The sequence below is a fragment of the Brettanomyces nanus genome, chromosome 1, assembly GCF_011074865.1.
Source record: "Brettanomyces nanus chromosome 1, complete sequence".
NCBI lineage: Eukaryota > Fungi > Ascomycota > Pichiomycetes > Pichiales > Pichiaceae > Brettanomyces > Brettanomyces nanus.
Window position 1 is genome coordinate 706036 of NC_052374.1, and position 16794 is coordinate 722829.

General features: G+C 40.4%; 9 protein-coding genes across 9 annotated transcripts; 6 read left to right on the plus strand and 3 right to left on the minus strand.

Annotated features, from left to right (window-relative positions):
• Positions 1-35: 35 nt before the first annotated feature.
• On the plus strand, positions 36-1340 carry FOA43_000331 (uncharacterized protein; the record flags this gene model as incomplete). The annotated part of the gene is made up of 1 exon (XM_038920664.1): positions 36-1340. One exon carries the CDS (start codon positions 36-38, stop codon positions 1338-1340), a length of 1305 nt encoding a protein of 434 aa, XP_038776592.1.
• Positions 1341-2016: 676 nt separating this feature from the next.
• Positions 2017-2925, minus strand: FOA43_000332 (uncharacterized protein; the record flags this gene model as incomplete). Its single annotated transcript, XM_038920665.1, has 1 exon — positions 2017-2925. The coding sequence occupies one exon, from the start codon at positions 2923-2925 to the stop codon at positions 2017-2019; it is 909 nt and encodes a 302-aa protein (XP_038776593.1).
• A 190-nt stretch (positions 2926-3115) lies between these two features.
• FOA43_000333 (uncharacterized protein) lies at positions 3116-5746 on the plus strand (the record flags this gene model as incomplete). The annotated part of the gene is made up of 1 exon (XM_038920666.1): positions 3116-5746. The coding sequence occupies one exon, from the start codon at positions 3116-3118 to the stop codon at positions 5744-5746; it is 2631 nt and encodes an 876-aa protein (XP_038776594.1).
• A 977-nt stretch (positions 5747-6723) lies between these two features.
• Positions 6724-8169, plus strand: FOA43_000334 (uncharacterized protein; the record flags this gene model as incomplete). The annotated part of the gene is made up of 1 exon (XM_038920667.1): positions 6724-8169. One exon carries the CDS (start codon positions 6724-6726, stop codon positions 8167-8169), a length of 1446 nt encoding a protein of 481 aa, XP_038776595.1.
• A 41-nt stretch (positions 8170-8210) lies between these two features.
• Positions 8211-8882, minus strand: FOA43_000335 (uncharacterized protein; the record flags this gene model as incomplete). Its single annotated transcript, XM_038920668.1, has 1 exon — positions 8211-8882. One exon carries the CDS (start codon positions 8880-8882, stop codon positions 8211-8213), a length of 672 nt encoding a protein of 223 aa, XP_038776596.1.
• A 375-nt stretch (positions 8883-9257) lies between these two features.
• Positions 9258-11270, plus strand: FOA43_000336 (uncharacterized protein; the record flags this gene model as incomplete). The annotated part of the gene is made up of 1 exon (XM_038920669.1): positions 9258-11270. One exon carries the CDS (start codon positions 9258-9260, stop codon positions 11268-11270), a length of 2013 nt encoding a protein of 670 aa, XP_038776597.1.
• Positions 11271-11512: 242 nt separating this feature from the next.
• FOA43_000337 (uncharacterized protein) lies at positions 11513-13015 on the minus strand (the record flags this gene model as incomplete). The annotated part of the gene is made up of 1 exon (XM_038920670.1): positions 11513-13015. One exon carries the CDS (start codon positions 13013-13015, stop codon positions 11513-11515), a length of 1503 nt encoding a protein of 500 aa, XP_038776598.1.
• A 1934-nt stretch (positions 13016-14949) lies between these two features.
• HAP3 (transcriptional activator hap3) lies at positions 14950-15372 on the plus strand (the record flags this gene model as incomplete). Its single annotated transcript, XM_038920671.1, has 1 exon — positions 14950-15372. One exon carries the CDS (start codon positions 14950-14952, stop codon positions 15370-15372), a length of 423 nt encoding a protein of 140 aa, XP_038776599.1.
• Positions 15373-15652: 280 nt separating this feature from the next.
• Positions 15653-16762, plus strand: FOA43_000339 (uncharacterized protein; the record flags this gene model as incomplete). The annotated part of the gene is made up of 1 exon (XM_038920672.1): positions 15653-16762. The coding sequence occupies one exon, from the start codon at positions 15653-15655 to the stop codon at positions 16760-16762; it is 1110 nt and encodes a 369-aa protein (XP_038776600.1).
• Between the last annotated feature and the right edge of the window lie 32 nt (positions 16763-16794).

The window sequence follows — 16794 nt, forward strand, 5'->3', positions numbered from 1 at the left end:
ATTCTTCTTTCAATAGTGCCCGAATATGCGTGGTCATGGTGGGTTTGCCTGCCAGAGGGAAATCATTCATCTCTCAAAAGATCCGTCGTTATTTGTCTTGGCTGTCTGTCCCTACAGAATCTTTTACTCAGTCTTCTTTTCGGAAAAAGCGTGCAGAGTCTTTAAAATTCATGGATGATGAGCTTTTTGATCCTTTGAATGAAAAGGGTAAAAAATTAAGACTTCTCTCTCATCAGGATTGTATGGGTGCTATCCTGAACTGGTTCAGCAATCATCAGTCGGGCGTGGCGATTTATGATGGTGCAAACATTACCAGAGACATTCGCAAGAAGATTAAGGAAACACTCAGTTCTTCTGATGTACAGACTTTGTTCTTAGAAAGTTATTGTGACGACGAATCCAAGGTGCGTGCCAACATTCAGGATATCAACCAGACATCACCCGATTATATGGACAAGACTGTCGAATACACATTGGCAGATTTAAAGAAAAAAATTCGGTTCTACGATTCGTTTTACGAGCCCATGAATGTTGAATATGAAGGTGATTGCACGTTTATTAAGGTGCTGAATTTAAGCTCCGAGATTCTTATAAACAGAATCGAAAGTTATCTGCAAAGTCGTATCGTCTACTACGTGATGAACCTACATGTTAAACCAAGATACATCTGGCTGTCCCGTCATGGGGAGTCGCAGTATAATCTTGAAGGTAAGATTGGAGGCGATGCAGATCTAAGTGAGAGAGGTTGGAAGTATGCACGTAGATTGAAGGACATGGCAGAGAAATACATCCCTAACCACGGTAGTTTACACGTTTGGACTTCCACTCTTACTCGAACCCAACAAACTGCATCATTTTTGCCTTATCCAAAGAAAACTTGGAAGGCGCTGGATGAATTAGATGCAGGTTCGTGCGACGGTCTTACTTATGAAGAGATCGCAGAAAGGTTTCCAGAGGATTTCAAAGCACGCGATGATAACAAGTTTGAGTATAGATACCCTGGTGGAGAGTCATATAGGGATGTTATCACACGGTTAGAACCCATCATTATGGAATTGGAAAACCAGGAAAATGTGCTTGTGATTACACATCAGGCTGTTCTCAGGTGTATTTATGCCTACTTCATGAATGTCCATCAGGAAGAGAGCCCTTGGATGTCAATCCCATTGCATACGCTCATTAGGTTAGAAATTAGAGCTTACGATACATTGGTGACCCGCATTAAGGCAGATATTCCTGCAGTTTCTACCTACAAAGAGAAGGGCACATCTAAGCTGGGAGAGACAAGAGATAATTCCAAGATACTTGCAGGAGATGTTATCAGCACCGGTAAGAGCTGATACTATTTCAACCCTTTAATATTTTTTCATGCATTTTATTTCCGTTACTTTGCTACCTCGTTCGTAACTATTATATCTTGAATAAACTATATTCGTGAGCAGTGTGTCCTTGAGGTATAGTTCAGAACTGCATCCCTAGTGGGATCTATCTCTGAAGCTTTATCAGTGCTGCTTATTTCTGACAAGTCTCGTTTTCTGTGCCTGAGACTGGATCGGGATTCATATCTTGAAAAGGAAATCGTCCGAGGTCGCGGAGATCCTGAAATCCCTTTTTTCTCAGTCTCTTTATGAATCTTAATGTCACTGTTATCTGTTCCATCATGTCTGGTAGAGCTTCCACTTTCTTTAATCTGTTCAATAGATCTACTACTAAGGGCATGATTTTGATTGATAGACTTCTCGTGGTGTGCATCCGACGAATAAAAAGATAATTTAGCAAGATAATTAACCATGAGTTAGGTGTGCTTCTCTTATTTACCCACTTGAAAGATGATACAAGTTGACCAGTACAGAGTAATTCAGTGGGACAATTTTCAGGAATCAACCTACACAAAGCGTAGGTCATGAAAAGTAATAGAGCAACATTAAAAGGAAACAAGTCACGAAGGTATATGAACAAAATATATTTACTTAATTATGTACAGATAAACGCCAGAAGAACCTCCTAAATGAATAACTACTTGGCCATTTTAGCGGAATTTATATTAATCTCTTTCGAAACACCACGAACTGCTTTCCACAAACCTTCCACTTCATGCTGGTCTGGCCATCCAGATCCAATCCATCGTATCTTGGACGAATTGTCAATCACATAGACATAACCTGAATACAAGTTTGTCATGAGCAATTTTTCTCTATCTTCTCTTTCTAGAACATCATCTCTCATCGCAAAGAGAAACTTATCATACTGACTTTCCGGAATTGTACTCTTCAATTTACCTGCGGATATATGTGTGTGCATCAAATATTTTGGCCAGGTCTCACTGAGAATCATCTCAACAATTTGAGCATTAGGATAAGTCTGATGCAAATTTTGCACACCGGTATTAGAAAGATAACTATCCTGAGCCTCTGGAATCTGAAAATAATCATTCGTCATTTTAGCGCCCGTTTGGGTGGAGAAAACTCGTAACACTGTAGCTTTGCAACTGCGAAACAAATCAATCAATTCAGTCTGATCTCCAGTTATAGTCTTTACAGGAAAGTTTGGGAAGAAAAGAGCTTTATCTTGTCTGAAATAAGAGGGAGGAGCAGCAAATAGACGACCCTTGGTCTTATTATAGACATGGAAATCGTACATTCCTCCGTAAGCCATCTCTTTCTGAATTTTTCTCACACGAGTCTTTCTTGTAACACCGTCAAAATAAAAATCCCACATTCGTTTTGGAATGTTGAGGTTTTCCTTCGTGAACCTACTATCTTGGGGGGCATCTGCAATATGTACGGGACGATCGTGGAATCCAATAGGTCGTTTCACCTTAAAGTAGACATGATCTTTGGGCAGTATATGGCTAATACTTTCGCCAAGATTACCAAAAAGAGATATATTTCTCCGCTGAATACGAAATAGACTTCCAATCTGCATTATCTTCAAAAGAGATAGATATCTATAATGCTCATCTATATGGCATTATAATTTTTATTCTCGTTGAAGCCGATCGGTCGGCTTGAGCCTCAAGGAAAAAGTTCCCATTTCCTTTCCCAGTTTTTATGCGGAGAAAATTAGAATTGTCGACGCTACTCCATCCTTAGTTTTTTACTATTAGCCACTGAATATGCCCGTGAACAAGCTTTTTAGACGCAAAGGCTACAATAGTGGTAAGATAGGTAACGAATACGCCGGTGATTGTGCCTCAGGAACGGCAGGCTCCACCCCTGGCTCCACTTTTGGCCCCACACAAACCTCTTCGGCATCGCCTACATCGGAAGGTGATGAACGGCCGGCAGAGGCATCGAACATTAGCGGGGACTCATCTACTTATAAGAGTTTTCAGTACTCCTATAATTCTAACACAAACTCTTTGTTCAGTTCCAAGAAGACCGTTTCTACTGGGCACTCCACACAGCCTTCAAGTTCTTATCGTTCGTATAAGAAGTCGCATCTTCAGCCGCTATCTAATGAACAAAATACGCAAGTTCAATCAGTTGGTCTCCCGTTGAGAGTAGTTCATGAGGAGGAACTGGAAGAGGATGATGAAGTTTCCGTCGACCATATTTCGTCGTTGCGTCAGTCATCTACTCAGAGAAAGCGTTCTGATCTCGCCGCAGATGATCCGCACTCTACGAAAATTGATAGAGAGCGGCTTTCTTCTGCTAATGATGCCGGAGGGAACAGTAGCATTGCTTCTTCACATTCTGCGGGGGCAGTAACTTCTCAGATTACCGAGTATGAGCTTCAGAAGCTTATTGAATTTGTCCTAAAGCAGTTGAAGCAGCTTTCTATTGCAGTTTCTAATGTCATGATTCAAGTGTCTCAGTCTGTTATAAATTTGACGAAAGCATCTATTACTATCAGTGAAAATATTGAGAAGACTACTCAGACTATGAGTGCAAATGAATTTCTTCCCTACTTACCTGCATACCAGTTCAGTACAATTTCATCGGTAGGCCTTCGAAGACTCATCAAATATGTTCTCTTTTTAATCGATAACATTATTACTGAAGATGTCTACAACAACTCGAAATCATTGGTGCTGACAAGCCTTTACAAGTTGCTATTGAGATTGAAATTGATTGAGCCTTCACCTGCAGATGCAAGCGGTATAAATAGTTGTCTTTCTCTTTTATCACCTGAGTTCTTTCCTATTGGAGCGACAATTCAGGATTTCCCAGATCAAGATAAAGTTGCTAAGATAATGCAGTCTATGACTTCCAAGCCCAAGCGGGAACTGTTTTCTGACCAAGATGGCTCGTTCATTGCGCCAGTGTTGCGTGGCTTCAATAACGAAAATTTGGCAGTGATAACATTTATTTTTGGCTTTCCTGAGCCTACCAGAGAATATAGAGATGTCATTAAATACTTTTCCACTAACTCGGAGGACATGCATTTCATGGTTATCAAAGATTTGATCGTTCCGGCCGCCAATACTCATAGGATTCGGACAGATGCTACTCTTCAGTTTAAATCACCTTATAGAACGCTCAACCACGATAGCGATTATTTCCCTATCTCCATGTCCATCGCATGCAACAACGCGCTGATACTATCGGGAACTCTAGGTGGATATCTTTATCCCAAGGTGTCAAAAAATTGCTCAAACGAAAAGCTGTTAAAATATCGGAATTCGATCTTCGGGCTAACATGCGCTCATGTTGTGTTGAACGAAACCACTCTAAGCGAGAATAACGGCGACCCCTACCCACTTGTTTCTGTTCCTTCCCCAGTGTTGATCAATCTTTATAAGGATGCCCTAAGTGCGGAGAGATTGAATTATAACGTAAATAGTGCAGAGTACAAAGCATACGATGATGCAGTGAGAAATTTGGATGAACAGTTCCCTACTGAGGAGATAAGAATTAAAGGAAAAAGATACAGAAGAAATTTACCTCACGAAGATTTCGGTCAGATTGTTTGGGGTGAAAGAATCATTGATGATGATAAGCTTTCCGACTTGGCAATCATCAGGATTGATGCTTGCAAGGGGAAAAAGTACTTAAACTATCTTGGTGAAGATTTACACTTGAACCAGTTTGACCCCTCGCTGATTCTCTCTAACTTGTACGTGAAGGAGGTAGTTAGTTTGAACAATTGCAAGAACGGAATGCTCAATCACGCCAATCTTCGGGTTTTTAAAGTGGGATCGACTACAAACTTTACCACTGGACACCTCAACGGTATGAAAATGATATACTGGTCTGAAGGATCATTGAAAACAAGTGAATTTGTGATTAGCTCTTCAAATAAGAAGACCTTCGCTTCGGGGGGAGACTCTGGATCATTTGTGATGTCCAAGCTGGCGGATTTACATGATAATAATCTTGAAAGATCGTTGAATATTCATGAGGATAGCACCGTTCATCCTCCGGGACTTGCTAGAAAGTCGGTACTTTCCGCTTTCATTGAAAGCTTTATTCCGTCATTTGGATCGCACAAAGTGATGGATGGCGATAATCAGCAAACAACAGAGATAGTTTCGTCACAAGAACAACACCTGACTGGTTTAGGACTTGTTGGAATGCTTCATTCGTATGATGGTGAACTTAAACAGTTTGGACTTTTTACTCCAATTACAGATATTTTGGAAAGACTTAAGGAGGTTACAGGATTAGCCTGGGGAGTCGTTGGATGTGAGGATGACGATGATGAAAACTTATCGGATGAGAATGTATCAGTGGATTCTAGAGAGCATGTTGTTCCTATCAAATCTGAAATATCTTCGTCAGGGACTGCGGACTCTATAGATTGATGTCTACAATTATTGTAAGATTTTCGTGGTTGAATTGAATAAATAGATATATGAGTGCATGAATAGTAGTGTCTTTCAACAAACGAAAGAAGAATCGCCATGGTCACAGTTTACTCAAACTGGCAAATCTTGAGGATCGACCTCTTTTTGCCAGTGCTTGCCGAGGACAGGAATCTTGCTGTAAAAATCCTTCTGGAACATTGGCCATGCTTCTGTATAAACGGCTACGCCAAAAATGGTGGCACTACCCCAGAAACATAAAATAGGAAGGTAAGCCTTGAAAGCTGTTGGACTAGCTCCAGCAATATATTTGGCGGCCCTGTAGGCTGGCTTAGCGACGTACTATAAATGTTAGTAAAGAGAAGTCAGAGGGCAAACGTCCATTGATGTTCAACTTACTTGGACCATTGTACTTGTGGGTCGATGATGATAACACAAAGAGGATGTATACAAATAGATATACTTTTTTGTTTTCGCCTCAGTTTATTTTCGAAGACCTGCCTGAGAGTACCACGGCGTCTAGGAGAAGGACTCAAAAAAATTTACGGGGGAAGACTAGGTCGGTATTAAAGCTCTCTTATTGGTCTAGACGGTGAAAGAATATAAGTGACCATGACGGATATCTAGATGTTAGAATAATGGTTCAGACAAATATCCGAGTACAGGAACCAGGTTGCAATATTCCTGTGGTACAATATTTTTACTCTAACCCTTCCTTCTCCAGCTTCTGATATGATAGTGATACGGTCTCGCCGGAGACACGATCTAATGATCGGCCGAAGCATTTTTGGCTCTTTACGCGGAAAGAGCAGTACCCCCGCGGCACTCGATCCGCGGTATAGCCTAGCGATAAGATCCAAGTATACGGATTATTAGGAAACTATATAAGAGGTGATGGTGCTCCCCATGCTATGAATGGAGCGGTTACCGCTCCTATTTTTCACGCAATTGTATTGATCGTTTATCTGTTTTGAGTGATGACTGCTGAGAAAGACTATTTTGATGGGATCCATGCCAGATGTCTAGACCCTGCACCTTTCGCTGTGTACTATGGAACCTTTGCGCATACTCCGGAGTTGGGGGTACTTGAGGTGCACGCTAAGACTGCGGTTGGAGTAGACCCGGAAGGAACGATTCAGTTTATTGAAACCGAGACTACTGAAGATCCCTTGGATATCGGCGCTAGAAAGTTTCAGATACCGAAGGATCGGGTTAAAGTCGTGAACATATCGGGTTCAGAAGATCGTTTTTTCTTTCCTGGATTCATCGATACCCATATCCACGCTCCACAGTACCCTAATAATGGTATATTTGGTGAGACAACTCTACTTGATTGGCTAAATATATACACCTTTCCCTTGGAATCGTCTTTTAAGGATTTGGCTTTTGCTAAGGAAGTGTATCATATAGTGATTGAAAAGACTCTCGAGTATGGTACTACTACTGCTGCATACTATGCCACGATACATAGCGCAGCTACAAAGTTACTTGCTGATATGGCTCTTCGAATGGGTCAGAGGGCTCTTGTGGGGAAAACGTGCATGAATGCCAACTCTCCCAGCTTCTATACCGAATCTGTCGAACAGAGCAAAGCGAGCACGTTGGAAGTGATTCATTATATTCAGAAACGTGATCCCACTGGCGAATTGATTCAGCCAATAATCACCCCGAGATTTGCCGCTTCATGCACTGACAGTTTACTTGGATGGCTTGGCCAACTCCGTGAGTCCACCAACTACCACTGTCAGACACATTTGTCTGAAAACAAGAGTGAAATTGAGTGGATGCGTGAGCTCTTCCCTCAGTACAAAAGCTACACGGATATATACTACCAGAACAAACTTCTTGGGCGTAGAACTGTACTAGCCCACTGCATTCACCTCAGTGATGACGAGAAGGATATACTAGTGAAGACTCATACTGGCGTGTCGCATTGTCCTACATCCAACTCTTCAATCACTTCTGGGGAAGCCCGGGTCCGGTGGCTGTTGAATAGCGGCTTGCATGTGAGTCTAGGAACTGACTGCTCAGGCGGATTTACTCCCTCGATATTGGAGGTGGCTAGGCATGCATTACTTGTTTCTCATCATCTTGTGATGCGCACGCACAATGACAAGGAAAAGCTCAGTGTGAAAGATGTCTTGTATCTAGCTACTATGGGTGGTGCTGAAGTACTAGAAATGCAGAATATGATAGGTTCTTTCGAAGTTGGTAAGAAGTTTGATGCTCAATTGATTGGCTTGTGTGCCAGAGATTCCAGTATAGACATATTTGACTTTCAAAGGCCAAAATGGGGAGCTATAAAACCGGAAGAATCTCAAAAGCGATTCGAGAACTTAGTCTGCAAATGGTTGTTTAATGGTGACAATCGGAACATTATTCGCGTGTACGTCAACGGAAGACCTATTGTCTATAAGGAGTAATAATTAATAAATATAGTACAATTTATACGAGCGTTCTATCTCTAATGGTAGCAAAGGGCATGAAGAATTGGTAGGCTTGGGTACTTCTTCTGCCACTGAACTATTATTTCTGGAATTTTATCCTGCAAGGGCATTTCGCTGGAGTCCGCCTTGTATGTCGTATCAAGCATCTTGGCAAGTTCTAATATGGCCTGTCCTCCCTGTCTGGCACTTTCATGATCATCTCGTATATCCACGTTAAAGCAGTAGACCAATTTGCTTGTTTTTCCCGGGTCAAAGTAATTTCGGCTAAGGTAATCTTCCACGACAGCATCAAAGCATCTTTCCTCACATGTAATTACCACCTGAAAGTCCAGCTCATTCTCAAAACCAGGATGTTCCTCTGTGTCCAACATCTGCGAAGGCTGATTCAAATACGGCCATCTCTCAGGGGCCTTTTTAATCTTCATGTTTCTTTCAGTCATCTCCAAGACTCCATTCATCTTATGCATTTTCAAATCCTGTGAATTCAACACTTCCATGATCTTTGTGTAAGGTGTTCCAAACAGAAACACGTTTGGTTTGTCTATTGTTGGTCCGGGGAGTCTCACAGCGGATCCCGTACCATACGATCTTACAAGATATCCGTGGTCCTTGAGCACCTTGTGAGCCTCCATTGATCGGTTATTATTTGACGCACATACCGTGCAAAACTTTAGAGGGTCCAGAGTCATATCTGGGTTGTCTACAGAAAAGAAAAGCGATATTGTATTTGCCCTAGCTTTTTGTACTTTCATGCTCAACGAGTGGAATTTTTACCCTGATCATGCGCCACATCAACATTTTACACCGCCACAGTTTAAAATAAAGGGAGCTTTATGAAATGAGCCAGGATCGCAAATGCTTGCTCTTCTTGGCTTGTTATTCGAGTACCCTTCAGACGATTGCTAATAACTTCGTGTATGTTTATTCAAGAGATATTCATTATTTATATTTGCTTACTTAATGGGCTTTGTTTTGCAGAGTTAGAGTCCGAAACTGATAAGGTTCATTCTGGCGATACAAGTGAAATATGCCTCAACAGCACATCAAGGAATGCAACAAGTAAAATGTCATCTTCAGTACCGACGCCTCCACTTTCAAGTTTGGCGGACAATCTTAGCTTAGAAATAGGTGCTAGTATGATAAACACGTCGTTTCATAAAACCACTGGACTTACTGATTCGGAATATATGGTTAATCAGAGCTCGGAGTGTGATACTAGGCAAACACATAGAACGACGACCAAGGATATTTTGAATGACCAGCTCAAAAATTTGACTGGTGCCTTGGAGTCCAACGATTCATCCATTAAATTGACTGATGAAGAGAAATCGTACTTCATTACATTTGAAGAATGGAAGAAACAAAAAGTGGCTAGAAAATCTCAGGAACTTCAGCTAAAACATATAGAGGAGGAAGAAGAGGAGAAGGAGTCTCGTCAGCAGCGAATTCGTTCAAGTGAAGTTGGCAGTGGTTCATTGAACAACTTGGACGGTCCCGTTGGAGAAGAGATGGAATTTGATTCATCGTTGTTCACTGGCGATGAGGCAGCTCCTCTTGAAGAGGGTATGGCCTACAAAGGTCGGTTCAATTATGCTTCGTTTGATTGTGCTGCTACCATTGTGAGGACCAACGAAGAGTCTAAAGGCTCCAACGCTGTTTTGAATGAGAACAAAGACACCTATCTGCTTAATCAATGTAAAGCCCCTCACAAGTTCTTAGATATAGAACTTTGTGAGGACATTTTGGTCGATGAGGTTATGATAGGTAATTTTGAGTTTTTTTCGTCCGTCTTCAGAGATATTCGTATATCAGTCGGCGATAGATATCCTACAACCGATTGGAAAGTTATTGGTGAGTATGAAGCTGAAAATTTGAGGAAGCTACAGAGGTTTAAGATTGAAGATCCAATGATCTGGGCCAGATTTCTTAGAATAGAAATTCTTTCTTACTATGGAAGCGAATTCTATTGTCCGATTTCAACTATTCAAGTTTATGGTAAAACTATGATGGAGCAATTCAAAGAGGAGAATCACGAGACCAGTTTCAGCGTCCAGACAGAGAAAGAGGACCCACTTGATGCATCTATCGAGTTCAACGTTGATTTAAATAATGATAGCGAGGTTTTGGACTTGAAAGATATTGAGAATGATGATGTTTCATGTGTTATTGTTCCTCATGTTGGCTTGGAGCAATTTCTTGAAGGTCATAAACAAGAAGAGCAAGATCTTTGCACGATGAATACGACGGTAGTTTTCGGTGAGAGTAACACCAACATATCTACGCAGTATATTTCACTTGAAACAACTAGCTCTTCGTCTTCTCAGGAATCAATTTACAGAAACATTATCAAGCGACTCTCATTATTAGAATCTAATGCTACGCTTTCTTTACTCTACATCGAAGAGCAATCAAAAATACTCTCCGAGGCATTTGAAAACTTAGAAAATAGACAGAAAAGTCGATTTGATAAACTCATTGGTCAACTGAATACCACTATACATTTCCAAGTGACTCACTTTCGGAAGTTAAATACTGACATGGCAGTCAATTTTGAAGGACTATTGAATTACCAGAACCACAGATTTGAGAGTTTTATGTCCTCGTATAAGCAGCGGATGGACTCGTTTCAAAGTTCACTTAGTTTCCAGAAGAGGATGAACTTTTTCAATTTTGTTGTGATTATCTTTCTTTTAACATACATTTTATCTCTGAAAGATAACTTAGACGTGGATTACTACCACGGTATTGATATAGGAGCTCAGCATGTGACCTCAAAGAATATTCAGAGATCTTCGAGCGATACTACTGTGGACTCTATCTTTTCTAGTTCTGTTTCAGTACCTGATGTATTGGAAAGCAAGATAAAGGATAAGATCACGGTTAGTGGATCTAGTAACGATGATAAAGGAGATAAAGAACTTCTTAAAGCTATTGATGGCAAAGGAAGTCCAGATTTAGTTATATCTGATATAGAGGTTGATACTAAGTCGATGAAACAATCTTCCCCAGTGGTGGAGAAGAAAAACGATACTGCTTCAAAGGTGTTGAGAGAAATAGCTCCTTCAAGTAGCAGATAACGTGTATAATAATTCTCTTAAATATGACACTTATGCATTAGAATTTAGATAGTGATGAGGAAACCATATAAGATGACCTTCATAGAAAGTAAAGATAACAAACTCAACAGCAAAACCAGAGAAAAGAGAACCAGAGAACCAGAAAGCCACAAAATGCAGAACAGAGTCGTCAATTGAAACCAAAAATCACCAGGACAAAAGACAGCATTATATTGAAAAGAAACCGCTTGGCAGATATATTCTTAATTAGAATCGACGATGGGTGAGGAGTTTGGATAAGACCGCTTCATTCCACCTCCAGTTGACTCGTCTCCCTTTATTGGTATTTCTTCATAGCAAGAATCATAGGTCGTTTGAGACGATGCGGAGCTGAACGAAGAAAGATTAGAAGGGGAGTTGAAAGGTGAATAAGATGCTTTACTAGCCATTGGGGACTGGTAAGTAGGAATGATATATTGCATAGCCTGCTCAGTGACAAATTCAAGATTTGATTCAAAGTTTAAAAGCAAATTGGAGAGATCGAAGACAAAATCGTTGACAGGACCAGTAATACTCTTCGAATTGACGTTAAGATCCTTCATATCAAGTTCTGTGAGGTTGTTCTCTGTAACGAAGTTTTTCACCACGGCGATGACACCCAACGGAGTGTACTTTTCAACAAGCACCTCTGAAGGATTAAGCATTGATTTCAAAAATAGAATGGAAATTGTTCTCAGTCTATTGATGGAAGCCAAGCCTTCAAAGCCGCTAAGAAATGGGCCATATTGATGCTCATTAGTAGGATCTTTATTTTCACTATCAGAATCGTAGTTGTTTTCCTCTTCAAAGAAATCTGTATTCTTGTTTGGTGTGACAGGGGTTGGAAGCTGTCCCAATGATGGTGGAACGGAAGAACTCATTACAGTGGCAGCCTTCGATATGGAACCTCTTGCAGCATGGGCTTTCCTCGCCATATTGATTCTATATTCATGGTAGATGCGACTCATACTTTTAGAACCGTAATTGAGTCCCAACATGGAGCATGAAAACAGAAAAGCCACAATGCCAATCAGAGATGGAGGAAACATTAGATAATCTCTTTCGTAAAGGGACAACTCGCAGAGGTATCTTGCCACTGCCAAAATAGCACTCACAGTTTGAGAATTACCTCTGTATTCATCAATGGGTCTTTGCAAAGTCTCTTTTCCATCGGGATCGGCAAACTTGACACATAGCTGGAGGGTATCTTCCAAAGATGAATGACCGACGGACCAACCCAGAGTGCTGAGAATATGAACTTCCATTTCCCTAAACATGCTCTCCTCGTAGACGTTGGAACACATCATGCAGAGTTCGCTTATGCTAGGGACCCTGGATTTTTTATCTTCGTATTTAGCAGCAATCCAGAGTGCAGTACAACCAATCAATTGATAATGTTGTTTAAAAGCGATTCTTTTGGCACAATACCTGTCTATAATATTCCAACAGAGAAACAATGTCTGCGGTTTCAATCTCAAGGATGAATGCATTTGGATAATGAAATTGACAAGATATGGGCGCATGAACCACTTAACTTCAGGTTGAAGGTCGATCATTGATGGATTAATGATTGATTTGGCCTCCAGATCTTTTAGATGCTTGATAATAGAGGGAAGGTACTCGTTGGCAATCATATAATTTCTGAGATTCTCCAGAGACTCTAATTTAGAAGAGTAAGGCTTCGGCACAGCTCTTTTTGGAGGACCATATGAATGCTTTGTAACCATAATGTGATGGTGAAGTGGGGGGAAGGGGTGTGATACGTAAGTTGAAAGGATATCAAATGGAAGTAATTGAATGAAGAAAAACTCAGCATATAACAGTCATAAGATTCTGAAAGTAGTTGGTTGTCCGGAAAAAAAATGGATGGATATCGATAAAGGAAATGGGCACAAAGGGAATATGAACGTATATGTATATATATGCCTTAGGAGTTTCGATGATCCCTTTTTTTCGTCTAAGTGAGGAGTGAAAAAATTTAAAGGTAATTACCTAATTGAGATTTCTCAGTACAAGCTCCTGTTATAGGTAACAAAGAGGAGTTGATGGGAAAATATCGATGAATCAGCTTATGAGCTAGTGTAAAAGCCAATTAATAAGTCAATCAAAGGTGCTAGTTGGTATGAACGAATGAATGAACGTCTCCCTGAATTTGTGTGGATGCACAAAAAGAACGAATGAATGAGCGAGCGTGTTATCGTACCGTCTGAAATGAATGACAGATGCAACCTTTAGAAGTGATGACTAGTAAAGCAATTATCCTTCTTCTTAAGAAATAATTAGATAAAGGGAAAGTAAACCAAAGTGTATAAGAAAAAAAAAATTGATCAGGATAAAAAACCTAATAGAAAGTGCAGGTCAGATTCACTTTATACCTTGCTAGGAGCTGAAGGAGAGATCGAAAAGGCCCGTGAAGCACACGGCGAGAAGAAAGATATTTAGTACAGTACTTTAACCGAAAAGGGTCTTAATATAATCTCAGGAGTCGATCATTGAGGACACAAGCCGTGGCACGCCATAGATACGGCCCCTGTCAGCGGTGCGACAAACCCCCTTCTTTTGTCTAAATATCGAAATTCCGGAAATTTCTCCCTGCCAGCCCAAAGCGAGGAGAATACTACCGCGCCGGTATGTTTTAATACGCGTTTTCGTCTCCTTTACTCCCCAAATCGAGTTCGCGTTTCTCCAATTTTTCCTGAATTTGGACTCGTAGCGAAAAAAGAAAACAGTCCTGAAGAGGATTTCTAGTCAGCGTGTGGCGATGCACAGAAGAGTTGAACGTGTTTCTGTGGAGCGGGTGGTCGTACTCACTCTCTGACGCGTTCGAAAAGCAGCAATTACGTAATCCAGATCGGCATCCGTGCAAGCGTATATTTCATCTTGTTCTGGCAACTAAAATAGTATATCACCTATTCTGGTAGAAGATGCCTTCCTTTGGGAAATATGAAAGCCAAAAAAGCGTGTCCAAGAGAAAAAGAAACAATAACGAAAATAATTCGACGTTCATTGGCGTTTGTCCCCGATTTACCTCTCTATTGAATTGAAAATAGGAATAGGGACACAATAAGATAAGCCTGAATGGACCAAAAGTACTGGGGGTTAAGAGAGTAAATGGTTCCTTCTCTGCTTCGACCCATTCCTTCTATTTTTTTTTTTGACCCCAGACTTCCTGTTTGGGAAGCGCATAATCCTTTGAATCATTCAAGTTTCCTTAAATGGTATAAGGAGACTTTTGACTTGTAAGTTTGATTCAAATATACGGTTACTTCGACGAGAAATATTATTCAATGATTACTTTATACTTTAATATAAGGAGTATTTGTTCTTATAATCCAAGTTGATCGTTTGCTTTAGTACTTGAGGCGGTGCTGGCAAGCATCACGATCGATAACTCCGACGGTTCTAACGCTGTTATAAGACGTAATGTACTCAATGAGCATATACCTCCTAAATAGCATATACTTACAAAAGAATAATGATGAAAGATACTTCTTAATTTTATCTTCCCTCTGACTCTTTTCTTGATGTATACTTTTGGTTTCTAATAGTTGTGATTATTTCTGTTGTATCCTGCTTTTTAAATTGAATTTTGGCCAAAGCTGGTACACTGTTCAATTTAAACCGAAAAATGGGAAAAGCAATCAAAACAGATAAAAAAAAGATGACTCGCCACGTTATACATGAACAGGATCAGTGGTTGCCCATCACAAATGTCAGCAAGATTATGAGAAAGGCATTACCCAGCTATGGAAAGTTGTCCAAAACGGCAGCAAATTGTATGCAAGAATGTGTCTCAGAATTCATATCTTTTCTTACTTCTCAAGCCGCTGAGAAGGGCTCTATCGAACAGCGAAAGACTTTAAATGGTGAAGATATTTTATATTCGATGTATTCACTTGGTTTTGAAAACTATGCAGAGACGTTGAAGATATTTTTGGCAAAATATAGAGAATACGAGATTGAAGAGAGTGAGTCCAGAAGAGAGAAGTATCTCAAAAGAAAAGAAAGGAAAAGACTAAAGATGCTTCAAGAAAACGAAAAGGACATACCTCTAGTTGAACATTCGCCAAGCGAGATTACTTAGGAGTCTTCTGAGTTTCTCTTTTTGGAATGAGGACCCGAGGCTCTTGAAGTTCATGAAGATTACAAGGTTCTTAAGTACATCCAGAACTTCAATGAATATAAGAATTCTGAGGAACACTTCAATCCACAGAAAATATTGAAATTTCTGATTTAAGATCATTACTTCAAGAGAAAAAAGTTTAGAATGCAATCTAGGAAGTAAAGCCTTCATTATTAGGGATTTCATTTCCGGAAAAGGGTAAACGATATTATGGACAACTTACACTAGGCTTTATTTCAAGATGAATACCCAATTGTTATTAGTGTTCATTTTTTTCACACTTTCTGCTGTCTCTTGCCTAAAAGTGATTCTTCAATTAAGCGCCAAAACGGACTTGCTTAGATTCTCGGAGAAGATCCTTATTTCAGAGTATGAATGCATCGAGATTGGAAATTTCAAAGCAATAATGGGAGAATTCGATACAAATTTTGTGAAGTCCCTGTTTTTTGACGAATCTGTGGAAGCTATTAGTATTGATCGACAGGTACAAATTGCTAACCTACACCACCAACAGTCTGCTCCAAAACACTTGGTAAGGCTCTCACAAGCCGGACCGATTGTCAAGCAGCAGCATCTTGATTTCATATATAACGGTACCGGGAAGGATACTCGGGTTTTTATTCTTGATACTGGTATATTGTCCAACCACTCTGATTTTACTGGAAGGGTTCAAACATTTGACCCAAAAAATACTACACATTGTGATGTCAATGGCCATGGCACCGCTGTAGCATCGTTGGTTGGTTCCGAGCTTTTTGGTGTTTCAAAAGAGGTTACGCTAATAGATTATCCTGTACTTCATGACAATGGTATTGGAGTCATCAGTAATGTTTTGAGTGCTTTGGACAAAATTGTCAAGGCAGGCGTCCCTGGAGTTATCTTAATGCCATTTATAGGAAAGAAAAGTGTGCTTTTTGAAAATGCCCTACGAGAGGTTGTGACAGCGGGCTTTCCAATAGTGGTACCGGCAGGTAATTTTGCAAGAGACGCGTGCAAATATTCTCCTTCTGGTGCAGAGCACGTCATCACCGTGGGGTCAATCAATTCGTACACAGATACGATTGCCAAATTCAGTAACTATGGCCCGTGCGTTGACCTTTTCTGCGACGGGGTAGACATTGTAAGTTTGGCACCATTCAACGAAATGATCACGGTGAATTCGGGTACATCAATGTCTGCAGCTTTAGTGACAGGAGTTGTCGCCACCTTGATGGGACGCAGCAGTATGGATATTTTAGCCAGCTTGAAGAGTATGGCTATTCGTGGAGGAATCAGGCCAATGGACTTTTTAGTACAGTCTGCTACTGACAATCTTATTGCTTCCAATATAAAATTTAATGAGACTGAATAGAGATTTTTATCGTAACCGAAGTCTTTATTATA